At 29.0% G+C, this 15,957-nt stretch overlaps 3 protein-coding genes across 5 annotated transcripts in view; 1 reads left to right on the plus strand and 2 right to left on the minus strand.

Annotated features, from left to right (window-relative positions):
- Positions 1 to 5,758, plus strand: part of LOC107639639 — a 9,331-nt gene extending 3,573 nt beyond the window's left edge. Inside the window, exons 6-14 of one of the 3 annotated variants that reach the window (XR_002361581.1) lie at positions 365 to 597; positions 704 to 1,250; positions 1,675 to 1,910; positions 2,001 to 2,209; positions 2,318 to 2,410; positions 2,483 to 2,590; positions 2,677 to 3,122; positions 3,924 to 4,061; positions 4,239 to 4,253. Coding sequence is in view for 1 of the 3 variants with exons in the window: in XM_021121481.1 (XP_020977140.1) it covers positions 2,114 to 2,209; positions 2,318 to 2,410; positions 2,483 to 2,590; positions 2,677 to 2,946 (567 nt within the window). In the remaining 2 variants the exon portion in view is untranslated. Of the gene's footprint in view, positions 1 to 364; positions 598 to 703; positions 1,251 to 1,674; positions 1,911 to 2,000; positions 2,210 to 2,317; positions 2,411 to 2,482; positions 2,591 to 2,676; positions 3,123 to 3,923; positions 4,132 to 4,238; positions 4,254 to 5,647 lie in introns of those variants that run through there. The other 2 variants (XR_002361580.1, XM_021121481.1) reach the window with 2 other exon arrangements.
- On the minus strand, positions 5,543 to 8,457 carry LOC107636856. The gene is made up of 5 exons (XM_016340329.2): positions 8,153 to 8,457; positions 7,837 to 8,026; positions 7,107 to 7,453; positions 6,173 to 6,331; positions 5,543 to 5,707 (listed from the first exon to the last, which is right to left on the minus strand). Exons 3-5 carry the CDS (start codon positions 7,416 to 7,418, stop codon positions 5,543 to 5,545), a joined length of 636 nt encoding a protein of 211 aa, XP_016195815.2. The 5' UTR covers positions 7,419 to 7,453; positions 7,837 to 8,026; positions 8,153 to 8,457.
- Positions 11,491 to 15,407, minus strand: LOC107639638 (protein LURP-one-related 15-like). The gene is made up of 3 exons (XM_016343193.2): positions 15,066 to 15,407; positions 14,246 to 14,464; positions 11,491 to 11,816 (listed from the first exon to the last, which is right to left on the minus strand). The coding sequence occupies exons 1-3, from the start codon at positions 15,384 to 15,386 to the stop codon at positions 11,676 to 11,678; spliced, it is 681 nt and encodes a 226-aa protein (XP_016198679.2). The 5' UTR covers positions 15,387 to 15,407; the 3' UTR covers positions 11,491 to 11,675.

The following is a 15,957-nucleotide window of genomic DNA, read 5'->3' on the forward strand; positions in this document are numbered from 1 at the left end:
TATATTTGAAGTCATGGAAAAGAGAAACTTGAAACTGAAAGCTCTTATTTACTACAAGGATAAGAGCCTCTAGTTATATCCTCTTGCATTGTTTCTCTTTATTCTCTCTTGATCTTGCCCCTTTTTTATTGAGTTTGAAATGTTTAACATCTTGGTCGCCACTTTCTATAGTATGTTGTATATGCTACACACCTATGAGCTGCCCTATGAATATAAATGGACCATCAATTTCAATTACACTATTGGTTAATTAGTTCTAGATTCTGTTTAGGTTTTTCTTGAATGCTTTCTCTCACTTTCTAGTCTCTAGGTATTCTACATAATTAATAATCTTTATCAATCCTATTATTCTGGTTTATAATAGTGCTATGGCAAACAAAAAAGACAAAGCTTTAAGGTCAAGCATCTCAATGAGAGATATCATCTATGAACAAGAAGAGCAAATTGAATTAGGTCCTCGTCAATCCTGATTAATATCATCTATGAAGAAAAGTAGATGATTGAAAGGTGGTTCTATGGTTAATATCATTGGTGAGCTAGAGGATACTGCATCAAGCCCTTCACAAACACCTTTAATACTGCATACTAATGATGACGGTAAGTGATCCTTTATTGCATTTTTTTTAATTTGAGTGTTGTGACTATTATTGATTTCATCTTAAGATGTTTGTTAAAGAATGGTTTGGTCTTCTTTTCGTCTAAGGTAACAAGTACCGGGTTGGGACAACTTTGACGCTCTTTTGTTCCACGACCGAAGGAAAGCGCTAAGAGATAATGCTTCCAATGCTACTAGCGATGTGTATCGGCACGCACTTCTTTTAATGTGTCGTCTTTGTTTTTCGTAAAATTTGAATATAGTAAGTAAGGCTAGCGCAGAGCGAAGTCGGATAATCAAAAGTGAGAAGGAAAAGAACCAACAACGAGCAAAACTCTTCATCTCCTAACAGATAGCGAAGAGAGGGGCTAAGGGATCATGAAATCCTCTTTTTCCACCTGCGTCAAGTGAGATGTGTGATAGCTGGCATGTTTACTAGCAGCTAATTGTGCTATGAAAGGATTTGGGTCTCTAACGTAGAAAACGATCGATCAAGTCAATGCTTCGGTTTCGGTAGGACTAGCATACCCCAGTCGCTAGCTTTAGTAAACTATTTAACCTCCCGATCTGGTTGGCAGAGCGCACCAGAAGTCAATAAAGAAGGACTCGAGATCCCGAAAGAAGAGCGGCATGCTCGCATAAATGCTATTATGTAGTCAGTCTCGAATCTCTCCCTTATGTGATTACTTCGTCGATCAATCTCAAGCTGGTGGAATTTTAAAAGAGTTATAAAAGTTTTAGTTTCTCAAAATACGCTGAGTTTGGCTATGCATTGGATCTTAAGTTCACAAATATTCTTTAACACACACACACACATGCACAGAGTGAGATCATCACACTCTAAGAATTGATGAAATTGCACTTTTATAAGATTAGATTGAATGAATAGATAGATGTCTTTTAGAAATTCTCTCCTCTCTGTTCTAAACTTTCTCATTCTTGATAATAGGACCAGCTTTAGCATCCCAAGCTAATGATAATGATAATAAGTAATCATGTTTTATGTTTAGTTTAATACTAATAATAAATGTGTAGTATTTTTTGTATAATTGCCTTTTATTTATTGATTTCCATATCAGGACTAGCAACTAAGAGAAAAAGGGGTCTGACAAAGTGCCTTAAAACTCATGGTTTAAGCTATGAGGATCGGTTGCCAATTAGATTAAATAAGCATGGTCAACCAATTGGATGTAATTGCGCCAAGTTAAGCAGTCATTTGGGGACTTTGGTTAGAAATGCACGCCTTGCTCCATTGACATACACAAGTTGGCATGGACTTAAAGATAACTGGAAAGATTTGTGGGAAGCTACCATTGTATTACATTTTTACACTTTTAACTTAGGTGTTTTTCTTTTATTGATTTTAAAAACTAAATATTAATTAACATATCTATGTTCATTATAGTGTAGGAAAAGTTTGACATCGGAGTACTTGGTAAAGTGTGGGTTTTCAAAACTTTGGATTTATCTTGGAAGACATATAAAAGTCGGTTGAAAAAATAGTATTTTAAGGAAAACATGTCACTAGCTTACAATATGAAGAATTGTCCTCGTACTGTTCCACTTGATCATTGGAAGATTCTTGTTCAATTTTGGAGCCTTGATATGATTAAGGTATACTAATTCTTAGCATGTAATTTCCTTCATACTATAATTAGTTATACTAATTAATTTTTCTATTTTTAGGCTTAATTATTCAATTATCTTTTTATGATTTTAAAGGAACAAAGCAAGAATAATAAAGCTAGTAGAGCAAAGAATACAAGTCAACATACAACAGGATCAAAAACATTTGCTGAAATATGTGAAGAGGAGGTAGAATTAATGTGTTTACATTGTCTTATTTGCATTGGTTCTTTTTTAGTTAATTGTGTTTTTTCTTAATAGGCAATGAAAAATCCTGATAGAAGAGAACCATTTCGGGTGAACATGTTCTTTTTAACACACAAGCCAAGAGATGGAAATTCATTGAGTGAGGGAATAAGCAAAATTTTTGTAAGATATGTATTTCTTTTAATATATATTTTGTGTGATATAGATATTTTGTCATAAATTAATGTAGTTTGAATTTTGGATTTTAGTTAGAGCTTGAGGATGCCATAGCTTCACATCTTGAAAAATTAGAAAGTACAAACCAAGATGATATACTTTCCCAAGTGTTGGGGAAAGATCAACCTGGTCGTGTCCGAACTTATGGTAGAGGTGTTGTAGCTTTAGATTTGTGGGGACCTAAATCTCAAGTTGAGACAGATAGGTTAATTGAAGAAGTTAAAGAGAATGCTCAAGCTGAAATTCAGAATATACAACAAAAATGCAAGAGGGGATGGAAACAAAACTTCAAGAAAGAATAGAAGTCATGAAGTAACAGATGTTGTGTGGATTTAATATGTTTTTAAATCAGCTACAAAAAAGCCTCCCAGGAGTAGAGATTCCAAATCTCTCTTTCATGTCAACTACTCTATATGAGAAGAAAATAGAAGCTACTGCAACAACACATCATAAAGTTACTATTGCTACTGAAAAACAGGTGTTTATATCTTTTTTTTGTATTTTTTTCTTAATAGTTAATTATAAAATTTACTCTTCATAGTGTTGTTTTAAATGTAGTCAATTATTTAATCTACACTAAAATAACTCCAATCTTAGCATTTATAGACTAATAATATCACTAATTTGTCATTTTCACATTTATAATATTAATAAATTTATTACTGTGTATGCCAATTATAACTTTTTAATTTAACTAAATAATGTAAACATATATAACAATTAGTATATATAGGTGAGAAGCATATTGTTGCATGTGTATTTATCTTTAGATAAAAAGTAAGTAGTAAATTATAGGAACTTCATTAATGGTTTTTATTTTTACATAAAAGTTAATTAGTAATGTGTTTGTGGATAATTGGTGTCTTGAGAGTTGGTTTTAAGTTAGGCATATATATCTATGTTAATTTGGCATTTTTGTATAGTAAAATAAAAGCTGAGATGGAATAGTGTGTTAAGCGATGTGGCAATGAGAGAATGATGTAGATGATGCGTTATGGGACATGACTTGAATGTATGAAAGAGATAGATAGATGGATAGATAGAAAGATATAGAAGTAGTGGCAGAGGAGCATAATTTGTAGCAGTAGAATTGGAACAAAGAGATAGATAGATAGATAGATAGAATGAAGAAAGAAAGAATGATTTTAATTTATTTATTGAAAAAGCTGCATAATCATGCTTTATATAGAAATTTACATGTCAAATAGATAGCATACATACACTGATCATCATATGCTCTAATGATAGATTTGATGTTTATTATTTTCTTATGTTATAGGTTCTAAGTAAATCAAAGTCAGTTAGTAGAAATATTCTAGAATCATCTACTATTACAAAAGGTGTTTTTAAGTCTCAAGCTAAGCTATTACCTCGAACAAAGGAGAAGAATGTGATTGTTTCACCTAATCAGAAGCATGTATATTTAGAACTAAAATGAAGTTAAAATAGCATCTGTGATTCATACTTTGTAATAATCATATTGAGATTAGTTGAAGTGATATGTTTTACCTTTAAATAAAGTTGATATTACTTTTTCCTTCTTGTTTAGTGAGAATATTAGTATTGGTGTCTTAAAATAGTTATCTTTTTATAGGCTCTTTATTCTTCTTCAAGAGATTCTTAACTTGAAATTGAAGAAAAAGAAGCTTAATCAACATAAGAAAAGATTAAAGAAAAAAGTGGTGTGTTAGCAATATTAAGATGACAAACTAAAAAAGATTAGATTTTATGTTCTAATTTGTTTGTTTGAATTGTTAATGTTGATTGAAGATGACAAAATAGAGAAGATTTGGATTTTATAATCTTTTATTTATTTTAGAATTGTTCTGTGGTAATTTTAGACAATATTAAAGAAAAGAAATTTAATTTTCTTATTAATTTTCTTTTTATTATACTTTAATTTGTGTTTATTATGAATTTATCTTCAATATTTTGTGCATTTAAAGTAGTGGCAATACCCTTCTACTGTATATAAAAATAAATAAATAAATGGTTACATATTAAAATATGAATAGTAAATAGATATTATAGCTATAAATGTTACCAAAAATTTATGGTAATATGTTTTTATTGTTAAAGAAGATTTTTTGTAACATTTTTTCAATGTTAGCAAAAAAGATAGATCGTAACATTTCTTAGAGTGTTGTTATAGAAGATTTATTGTAATATTTTTTAAGTATTACAAAAAATATATATGGTAACATTTTCTTAACTGTTATTATGAATGGTCTATTGTAACATTTCTTCTATTATAGAATATCTTTTGTAACATTTTTACTAAATGTGATTAAATTTTTAGAAAAATATTAGTAAAATTATTTAGTAATATAGAGTATATTTAACATTTGTAAAAATATTACTAATATACATAGGTAACATTTTAATATGATGTAATAACATTTTTTAAATGTTAGTAAAAGTCAACTATGTAGTAGTGATTGATGAATTTCCATTTAGCATTGTTTTGGTTAACATATTTATGTTTTAGATAGTTGTGCACAAATATGTGATAACATATTTAGGGTGAATCTTTCTTTAGACTCCATTTAATTTATATCCTTGATGAACTAATCTAATTACCATGGATATTATCCAAAAATTTAAAACGAGCTTGTCAGTATCAATGTCTTTATTTTGACAATCTTATATGATAAGAAATTCCTATATATGTTGTTATATCTATAAGGGATTCATATACATATTTATTTTATACCTATATTGTAACAAGTCTATTGGATAAAGCGATATAAAATTAAGATTTTATGAGAAATAGATGGATACTATCCAAATAATGATAAAGAGTTTGCCAGTATCTAAGTCTGCATATTTTGACAATTCTATATGAAGTCTACACAACTAGAAATTTTCTACTCTTTCAATTGTTATTGTTATTAATTATTATATATATGTCGTTGCATTGAAGCAGTTATCAATCTCATTAGCTTTCCTTTTCATTTCATCATTTGCTTCTCTAATCTTGTCCTCCCTCATCTGTCTGTGCAGCTTCTCTTCATGACTCTCCATTTCACAGTATTGCTTAACTTGTGCAACAGTCACATTTTCCTTGTGCCCAAGAGAGATTACTTCGTTAAATGCAAAAATCAAGTCAAATGCACATTTGCAAATACTTTCTTCAAAGTAGTCAGAATATTCAGGTACCTAAAATGTTAAGGATTAAGGAATAAACTAATTGTAAGCTAAATTTTGACAGAAATTTCATCAATGGTTCCAAATCAGAGATCAAAGCTAAAATATCCTCCCATCCCAAAAACCATTTGGTCAAATGTTAACCATTCTGAACCTTACTATAAAGATTAATGTTACTAAATACAACCTCCGAAGTAAGAATGCAAAGTCATGTACCAAAATATTTTACCATTAAAAGTTAGAACTAAAAGGGAAAACAACAGAAAGAGAGGAAACTTAGAATACAAGGCATAGAAAAAGTCAATGAAATAACTGATTTAGGTGAACAAGCTGTATAAGTTCAAGGACAAAACTGACATTGCACATATCCAGAAGACTAACCAATTGAAATTTAAGAACATACTTAATATCTACCAAACATATAGGTTCAGAAGAAGGATACAAGTTTCGACAAAATTTTGGAAGGAGATGCTCTCCGACTTCCCAACGGATTTCTCTTCTATTGAATTTAAGGATTCTGCTTGATTTGCTATTGTTTACCTGCATATTCAAGTTACAACAAGGATGCAAACATTGTTCATTATTCATCACAAGAGCGCATTTGCTAATAAGTACAACTAAATAAACAAACAAAAATTTGGTATTAGTTTATAGCTAATGCTGAAGCACATTCCTGATTAGGACCATAATCGAAAACTTGATAAACGGCTATGACAAGAACTCACAACACCGTGCATTAAGCGGCAGTAGAACTCATCAGAATTGCCAATAACTCTGTCAACAACCAAGCCTGCATTCTTAAGCTCCCTGGAAAAGACATTGCTGCAATCAAAGTCTTCATCTCCTTTAAGAATCGCCTCTCTCTTAGGAATCACCACACAAATCTCAAATACCAGTTCCACATTCTCTTTCATTTTCCAAATCCCAGTGAAACAAAACAAAAATTCCCCTCCTTCAACAAGTATTTCCAAGAAGGGATTTAAAAAATAAAGAATGAACCTTTAAATGAATGTGAAACTCAAATGGCGAGGCATTCTAAGAAAGTCATAGAATAAAATAATAATAAAATGGAAAGGGGCATATGAAAGATAATAGTTTATTCTAAGAAAGTCATAGAATAAATTTTACAAGTCTCGTTTCATTTCCTTAATTACCAATAATAAGAAGGATCGTAGTTAATTCAAAGCCATATGAATTCATGTAGCAAAGGGGCATGCAAAACGTCCCTTTCAAAAGTGCAAAAGGAAAACATTAGAATGAGTAGAAAAAATTAATATGATGATGAAGATGAAAAGTTTAACTGAATGTCACTCACAGAAGCAAATTCATGGCCAGGAAGAATAGCAACAATGTCCTCCAACATGGAACCCAGTGTCAGTGAAGGACATCTCCTGAGAAAGGCACACGCCTCAGAAGCCTTGGCCATGGCAATTTTCTGGTCCTCAGCAGTAACAAAAGGCAGAATTGGTGCCTCACCCCAACCCACAGAGCCATTGCTGAGCTCAATTCTAACGGCCACGTTCTCTACCATCTCCAACCTTGATGATGCAATGGTAAAAGGTGCAATCAAGGGCACGTTCAGTGGCCTGTTCTCTGCTCTGTGCACATCAACAGTGAAAGTTTCCATCAAATTCTTAAAGCCAAAGGTGATGGCTGCTGCTGCTGTTGCAGGTGCAGAAGAAGAAACCATGATTTTAGAGAATAAAGCAGCAAAGGAGCAATAAAAAGACAAGGAGGTTTCAATTGTTATCAACAATTTCTTTTGTGAATGAAACATATCATGCTCCAAGCTATAGCTTTAACTGTTACACAATGATGCATCATAACAGAGAATTGTTTCATAGAAGCTGCAATTCTTCCTCTTTAACTAAAGTAACAAAAGATATGTGATTGATTTGTATCTAAACCCTAAACCTATTGCAAGAGCTAACTTGATTTTGACCTAAACATCAAGACTGAAATCACGACCAATAGATAACAAGAAATTACAAGTTGATATCAATTCTGAATGAAGAAAATGGAATCGAGAAAAAGAAAAGGCTTACAGCGACGATGTCAGGGTCACACTAGGGAAGCTGGTCTTTGCCGGAGAAGAAGTTACCAACGGAGTCAACTATCATTCCAAGCTTTGCCATTCAACAACAACCACCGAGTTTCCACCGAGTTTCACGAATCGCTGCAGAAATGACCGACCAAAAATCTCTTTCTTCGCTGATAATAAAATAATTGATAAACCTACAACAAGCTCAATCAGCATCAACAGCAACAAGAAGATAGAAACTGCTAAGGAAAATTGATAAACCTAAAATTGCCACAGAAAAATTGAACCCTAAGGACCAGAATCACAAAATCAGAGTATACCTGAAATTCACTAAGGGAGTAAATGCGACAAGAGCGGAGGCGTAGAGAGTTCTGTGACGACGGCAATGAAGGGAGCAGATGCGACGATAGCGGCGGCGGAGAAGCTCGTGCGACGCGAATGGCGGAAAAAGCTCATGCGACGGAGAGAAGAAGCTGTTAGTGCGACAGAGAGAGGAAGAAGCTTGTGTGGAGTGTGAATGAAGGTGGAGACACTCGGGTTAAATTAGGTTTAAATCAAAATTTTCGACGGAAAGTTTTAAATTACAGACGAAAAATTCGTCTGTAATAATTTAATAAAATGCAACATTTTGTTCATTTAATTACAGACAGATTTTCTGTCTGTAACTATTTCTCACAAAAAAAAAATTAAATTTTCCGACAAAATTATCGATGGATTCTCTTTTCCGTCTGTAATTTATGCTAATTCATTTTTTTATTTTCCGACAAAAAATCCCTCTGAAATTCCGTCTGTATTTCCGTGGGATAAAATTCATCGGAAATATCCGTCTGTAATAACTAATTTTCTAGTAGTGCTATTGGATAAAATGATATAAAATTAAAAATGTATGTGAAATGGATAGGAGAAGTTGTATAATAAATACTCTCATAGATATTATCCAAACAATTTATGTATCTAAGCCTTTTTATTGACAATTCCATACGAAGTCTATTGTATAAAGATATGTATAATTAATTAACAAAATACCAAAACTATATGGGACCGTTTGTATACTAAATGTTCTCAAAATTATATCAAAATGAGAATAGATAAGTTAACACTTTCGGATAGCACCACCAAATAAAACTTACAGTAATTATGAAAGTGCATAGCATAGATCCATGATTTCAGCATACATGGCACAATATATACAAAAATTCTAATATTGACGGTTGTGTTGTTAACTCTGTGTATATAAGAAAAACAAAATAGTCAAAAATTGTTAACATACACGAACACCATATATGTTTTTAAAGGATAATAGATAAAGGTATGCAAAACAATTAAGCCAAATGTCATGATAACAAGCATGTATAATACATAAAAGGCACACCAATAAACATATAATAATACAATTGTAATAAAAACCATCAGCTATACTCATAATGAAACATAGTGTTTTTATATTGTTTACCTTTTACCTCATAGTATCAAGGTACTGTCATGAGTGGTTAGCACTTTGTTAACAAAATCTTATCTACAATCTTGCTAATTTTCATCTAAATATCATTCTATCCACAATTTTCAGGAGCAGTACTCTCCACATAAATAAAAAGGAGAACACATAATAAAAATCAAAAAATTATTCTATATAGAATTTACAGAAACAATAACAATAGATTTAATTTAATTTGTTAAATTTAAAGATAGAGGCATAATCTATTAATTTACAGAAATGATAATAATATATCAAGTTATGCAGGCACATTTCGAGAGTATCACTAACTTACTTATAATCATCTGGTGAAGAAGTAGATCGACAAAAATCCTATAATCAACCTTGTCAAACTTATTAGTGTCATATGTAAATCTACAATATCTTCGCATTAGATAAACTATGTTAGAGGAAACCAACATGTATAAAACTAAACTTATTCAACAGAAACCTTACTTGAGAAATCAAAAACAAAAATAATATAATTAGGTAATCCCCAAAAAAAAAAATACACGTATGATTATTAGAAATAAAGCGTACCTATAATCGGAGACTCTCAAAACAAATCTTATAAGTACTTACTCAAACAACAAAGTGATCTATTTCTTTTGATTTTCCTTAATGTGTGCAATTAGCGACTGAGAACTTCGGCAATGATCAAAATCTACTCAAACTCAAGAACCATATGTTCCTTATTTGATGCACCTTTTCAACTCTTGAGCATCCCAATTCTCCTGACTGTTTATTACTCTAAACTATTAAAAATTGTATCTTTTTGTTGATTGGTGGAAAGATAGGTGCGAATTTAATATTGAATAGTGGTAATGGTAAATGTATGTATAACCATATATACAAATGGAAATGGGAGAGAGAAAGATATGTATTTTTTATTATTTTTAAAGTGTCTTATTCATAGCAACAAGTTTGTAGGTGAATTTTTAGCGAAAATTATGATCTGGTGTAATAAATACAATTCAATTTATGCATGTAATATTATAAATAAATTTAAATATTTAGTTCACCAACTATTAGAAGGGTATAGTATAGTCATCCAAAAAAAAGAATAAAATATAATTTTTGTCTTTAAAAATTGTAAAATATTTTAAAAAAATTTTTAAATTTTATTTTGTTTCAATTTTATACTAAAAAATTTTTATTTGCATTAAATATACCATTGACGATTGATTTTTTATAAAATTTAGAACTAATTCAGCAACAATTTCACAAGAATAATTTTCAACACAAGTAAATCAAATATAGTTATCATACATTATTGTTGGATAGGTCATAAATTTTTTAAAAATTTAACTGTCAAGAATATATTTAATACAAATAAAAAATTTTAAAAACAAAATTAAAACAAAATAATATTTTAAAATTTTTCGATAAATTTCAAGAATAAAAAATATTTTTTGCCTTAACTTAAAAGTTATTTTTTTTAATTGACGTAACAACAAACTTATAATTCTTTTGAATAATTATTTCTTATTAAATATTAAATTTCTTTCGACTACAAAAATCCACTGTCCTTCAATTTTATTTCAAATGATACGTGAATGAATTTTTTTATGAAAAGAAATAATGGACTTAACGAATATTTTGATGTATAAAATAGCCAAATTATTAACTTCAACGAAATAATATATTTAGGTAGGAGTCAATTTTGGGTTATTATTTTCGAAATCTATTATTGTTAAGTCATATCACTACAGTTCACAATTTATATATTTATATTATGTATATAATAATTCAATCATACAATATGATAAATACATAATCTGCGTACAGAGCGCGGGAAATAAACTAGTTGGCCATATTTAGATAGTCTAAGAAGATTCAAGTCTAAAGGTATGGTTGGTCCAGCTTATTTTTGTCATTAATATACGGTGCAACAAAATTAGGCAATTTTTGTCTTTTTCTAAAATAAAAACCTAAATGATGATAACCCAAAAAATAATAAATAAATACTAAAATTAAATCAATTTGGATTGGGCGTCCTGTAGTTAACATTAAAATTCTATAGTCACGATTATTTAAGATTAGAATTTTTAGTCATAGTTATCATTTTTTTTTATCAAACACTACTTTAGATCACTGTTTGAATTAGTGATTATAAGTTACTCTAAAGTCAAGTTCAAATTTTGTCAAAACTTAAAGGTTAAATATTGATTAAAAATACATCAAACTTAAAACGTCCTATCTGTCTATCTATCTATAACAACAAGGTTAACAAACATTTTCAATTTATTACATCTAACGTAAAACCAGAGTAGTATATATACAACTAAAATCATATATAATAACAGGTATATGATCCTAATGTTCCACGCATAAAGCTTAACTAATTTTTTTCCGTTGTGAAGTTCCTCCTACGTTCTTCTCTTCCTCCTCCTACTGATGTAGTCATCAAGTGTCACGGTTAGAGCCACTACGAACGCGTAATCAATGTTTGGAGATATTGTGACCATGAACTTTTCTCTTCTAAAAAATCTACCCAACTTGTGCTTTATCTACAATAATAGCAATTATATCATCATAACTTTGCGTTTATTATAATAAGTACATCTAACACGACCTTTAATTTTGACAAACAATAATGCTACACTTTCGGTTTAGTTCATGGGATTGGAATGTGAAATTTTAACTATTTTAGATTAGAATAGGTTTTGATATACTCTTTAATTTCCTTCTCTCTCCCACCAGGGTCAATTTCTTCTTTAAATATAAAAGAAAATAACATATGAATAAAAAAAAGGTTGTTTAGATAAATTTATATTTGTATTATATTCTAGCTATATATTTCCTGTAGAAAAATACGCAATTTTTCATATAGTTGCTTGTATGTTACTGGTTATTTGAATTGTTAACATAGTGTTTTCATTAGAAAAAAAATAACACCTACTGTACAATATAAAAATCTTTCAACTATATAGTTTAAATTACCATTATTAATGAAATTTCTATTATTTTTTATGGCAAAAATACTAGAAAATTAAGCTGATTTCTTTTAACCAATTTCAACCAAATTGAATTTATATAGTACGTTTTTTATTATTTTATTCTCTTTTTTTTTTTTCTTTCTACTTCTCTTCCTCCATCTTTATTATTATCATTTCTCCATCATCTCCTGTTTTTCTTCTTCCTCTTATTTGATTTTTTTTTCTCTTTTTTTTCCTCCTCTTTTATTATCATTATCATCACTATTATTATTGTCATCTTTTTCTTCTTCTTCTTTTAGTTCAATATCAAATAATTAATTTAACGATAACAAAATATATAGAAATTTAGTTAATGACACAAAAAACTATTGAAAATGATATAAAATTTTTTTTATAAAAGACACAAAAAATCTTTAAAAAATCACAAATTCAAAATTTTAACTCGTTCAACCAACAAAATACATTCAAATATATTTTGAAATAAAAAAATACATCAATTTATTATAAATAACACAGAAATGACTAGACCTCTTATATATAAATTCAATACTACTTAATTTGTTCAATAATAAAAAAAATTGGTTAAAAATTTTTCTATGTCACAGTTAGGAAATTCAATGTCAAAATTAAGAAACTTCCTCCGTGTCACAGTTAAAAAATTTCGATTCTATTTTTCTAATAAATTTTACATAATTTAAAACTTTCCTCTTTCTTCTTCTTCTTTAGTGTTATTCCTAATAAATTCTGTATAATTCAAAATTTTTTCTCATCTTCTTTCACATTCTCATAATTCTTTTTGTTTTATTCTGTTGACAAAAATCTTTGTCACGGTTAAAAAAATTTAGTATCAAAATTAAGAAACTTCCTATGTCGCGTCACAGTTAAAAAGTTTTAGTGTTATTTTTTTATAAAAATTATGTACAAGTCAAAATTTTTCTTCCTTCTACTTCTTTTTCATTATCATCTATCATCATCTTCTTCTTTTTCTTTTTTATTTTCTCCTTCTTGTTTTATCTTCTCATAATTCTACTCATTTCTCTTTCTTAATAAAAATAAAATAAAAAAAATAAACAAAAAAATATAATAAAAAATACTGCAATAACTAACAGGAGAAAAAGGATGTAAAGAAATAAAAAAATTAGTAACAGTAGCAGCAATAAAAGAATGACAATGAAGAGGTAAAAAAAAAAAAAAACTCAAAAAAGAAAGTGAGTAATTTTTGTTGAGTTTAGGCTGATTTAATTAGATTTAGGTGACAAAAATATTTCAATATGTAACGGGACACTGTTTTTACTGTGACTGATCGGACTAATTATGAAAAGTAATAGTTTTGTTATTCTTTTATTAGAGGCAATTAATAATAAAGCTACAAGTTATTTTTAGAGTGTTGTGATGATAAATTAAATCAAATACACAGTTTGTACTGAGATTTTACTCTCTTTAAAAAAAAAAAAAAAAAAAACCGGAAAAAAAAATCTGGAAAAAAACTGTGAAAATAACCCGAGGAGCTTGCCAAAGATGAGGCCATGATGCATTCATTTTCAATTAGGTCTCACTTGAATGTGGTCGATTTTAATATTATATCCACTATTTGTGTTTAGATTCAATTATGTCCCTAGAAAAGTGAATTATGTAAATTTTATAGGAATTAGTTTCAATATTTGATGAGCTAGTTTTCGGAGTAGATCATTCATTCTATCTCAGACATTTGTATTCTAATTTCAAGAAGAAATTTTTAAAACTCAAACTAAAGCGCTCATGATGTGTAATTGACGACAGGATAACATTGAATCACTTTTACAAACGTTAGGGATACAAATAGGACGATTTAAACGTTAGGGACACAAATAGGATTTACCCCAAACGTTGGCGACAAAAACGATACTTTACTCATTTTTAAACAATGAGAATTGGACATAAATTCAGAAATTCAAGTGAGAAATACAGGATTCTAACCACCAAATCAAAGCAAAAACTGGAAAAACGAGAAGAAAATAAACCTGGGCAACAACAATGTCAGATTCAGCGATGTTAACAACCCAAGTTCGTGCAAAGAAACCTGCTTCAACGAGCTTGAAGTCACAAACTCCAGTGATGTTATTTGCCAAGAACACATCCAATGTGGTCCTTAGCTGCAACAATGAGGATTGCTTCCGAGTAAAGATCTCCAATTGTTCCATATTTTGGCCTCTAAACGCTTTCCATCGATCTCTAAATAGCTGCAAATAACAACAAATTAAATATAGCGCCACTTTCATGTTAAATTTCAGTCTTGGATGTAAAATCTTATAAGACTGATTAATTAGGATTCGGATTTCCATGATTAACTAAAATTATGAACTTGAGAACAAATATTATCCATTGATTAAATCAAAAGTATCGATAGATACTCTTTTCATTTGAATTCGACTTCAAATTGTAGTACAGTTTGTTAAAAAAATAATAATTATAAAAATAATTTTTCTTTTTATTGTATAATTGAAATTTAATTTATAATACTACTCTTGCAGTTGGAAAATACTAGAAAACAAATAAATATATGTATAAAATTATTTTTGCACGCAACAAAATTAAATTCATAAGATAATGAAAAAATTATAAGGACCAGAAATTTTATTTTATATTAGCTCATAATTTTAGTCATTAGTTTAATACTCCAATACTTTAGTTTATCAATTCAATAATATATTTTTAGCGAATAATTTTAAACATTATTGACTAACTGTGGCCAAAACTCAATAATTTTTGTTAGTCCTCTTATATTACCTAAGATAAATATTATAAAATAATTAATATCTAATATTTTTCATAATTAATTACCTCTCTGCGAAGATGGAGGATGGTGTTTCCAAGAGCGTCACGTACATAACGATGCTGGTGCATAGTGAGGAAAGGGCTAGTAACCGTAAAAATAACGTTGTCGTTGATGTCTGTTACCGTATACTTATGAAGAATAGTCTTCTCTTTCTTGAGTACAAGGCCAACTGGATATGGAGCACAGTACTGAGGGTGGATTATGGCGGTCGGAAATGGTGATGGTGGTGTTGTTGGGGTTGTGAATGGCATCATGTGAGGGTGGATTATGGCACTCTCAAATGGTAACGGTGGTGCTGTTGGTGTTATGTATGCCATAATGTTCATTTTAGGACGTGATTAATTTTACTTTGCTTTTTATAATTATATTAGAATAGCCATGTCTACCATGTACGTCCAGAGGAGATTATTTAAGCGGAGATGAATACTGCATTATGTTATAATTTAATTGTGGAATTTTAATTAATGCTTTTGTGTTTTAAAAAACTCATGGGTTGCGTGCAATCGGGTAATTAAATTAAAAAATAAATAATTTATACATGGTTTTAATTACTTATATCTATTTTGATTAATTTTAATATTTGTAAAGCATGGGTAATTGATTTTTTAAAATTTAAATTTTAAATTTTAAATATATATATTATTCCTGTAAAATCTTTTTTATTAAAAATACAGTTTATAAAAATATGAAAATATAATATATATGTTATTCTCATTACAATCTTTCAATTAAAAAAAATTAATTATAATTGATTAAAAAAATTTTAATAAAATAAATAAAATTCAAAATCTAGTATTTAAAATTAATATTTATATTTAAAATTTAATTTTTTATTTTCAAAAATTTTATTTTTGAAATCGATTATAACTGACCTATTTTCAATTAAGAATATGAAAA

Source organism: Arachis ipaensis, chromosome B04, assembly GCF_000816755.2.
Source record: "Arachis ipaensis cultivar K30076 chromosome B04, Araip1.1, whole genome shotgun sequence".
Taxonomy (NCBI): Eukaryota; Viridiplantae; Streptophyta; class Magnoliopsida; order Fabales; family Fabaceae; genus Arachis; species Arachis ipaensis.

Coding starts and splice junctions, on each gene's coding strand:
- LOC107636856 (XM_016340329.2), bottom strand. CDS start 7,418: ATGGAAACTTTCACTGTTGATGTGCACAGAGCAGAGAACAGGCCACTG. Junction 6,332..7,106: donor CTGGCCATGAATTTGCTTCT/GTGAGTGACATT, acceptor TTGAATATGCAG/GTAAACAATAGCAAATCAAG. Junction 5,708..6,172: donor ATGTTCTTAAATTTCAATTG/GTTAGTCTTCTG, acceptor CTTGGGCACAAG/GAAAATGTGACTGTTGCACA.
- LOC107639638 (XM_016343193.2), bottom strand. CDS start 15,386: ATGAACATTATGGCATACATAACACCAACAGCACCACCGTTACCATTT. Junction 14,465..15,065: donor TCCTCCATCTTCGCAGAGAG/GTAATTAATTAT, acceptor TGTTATTTGCAG/CTATTTAGAGATCGATGGAA. Junction 11,817..14,245: donor CTGACATTGTTGTTGCCCAG/GTTTATTTTCTT, acceptor CTATTATTGTAG/ATAAAGCACAAGTTGGGTAG.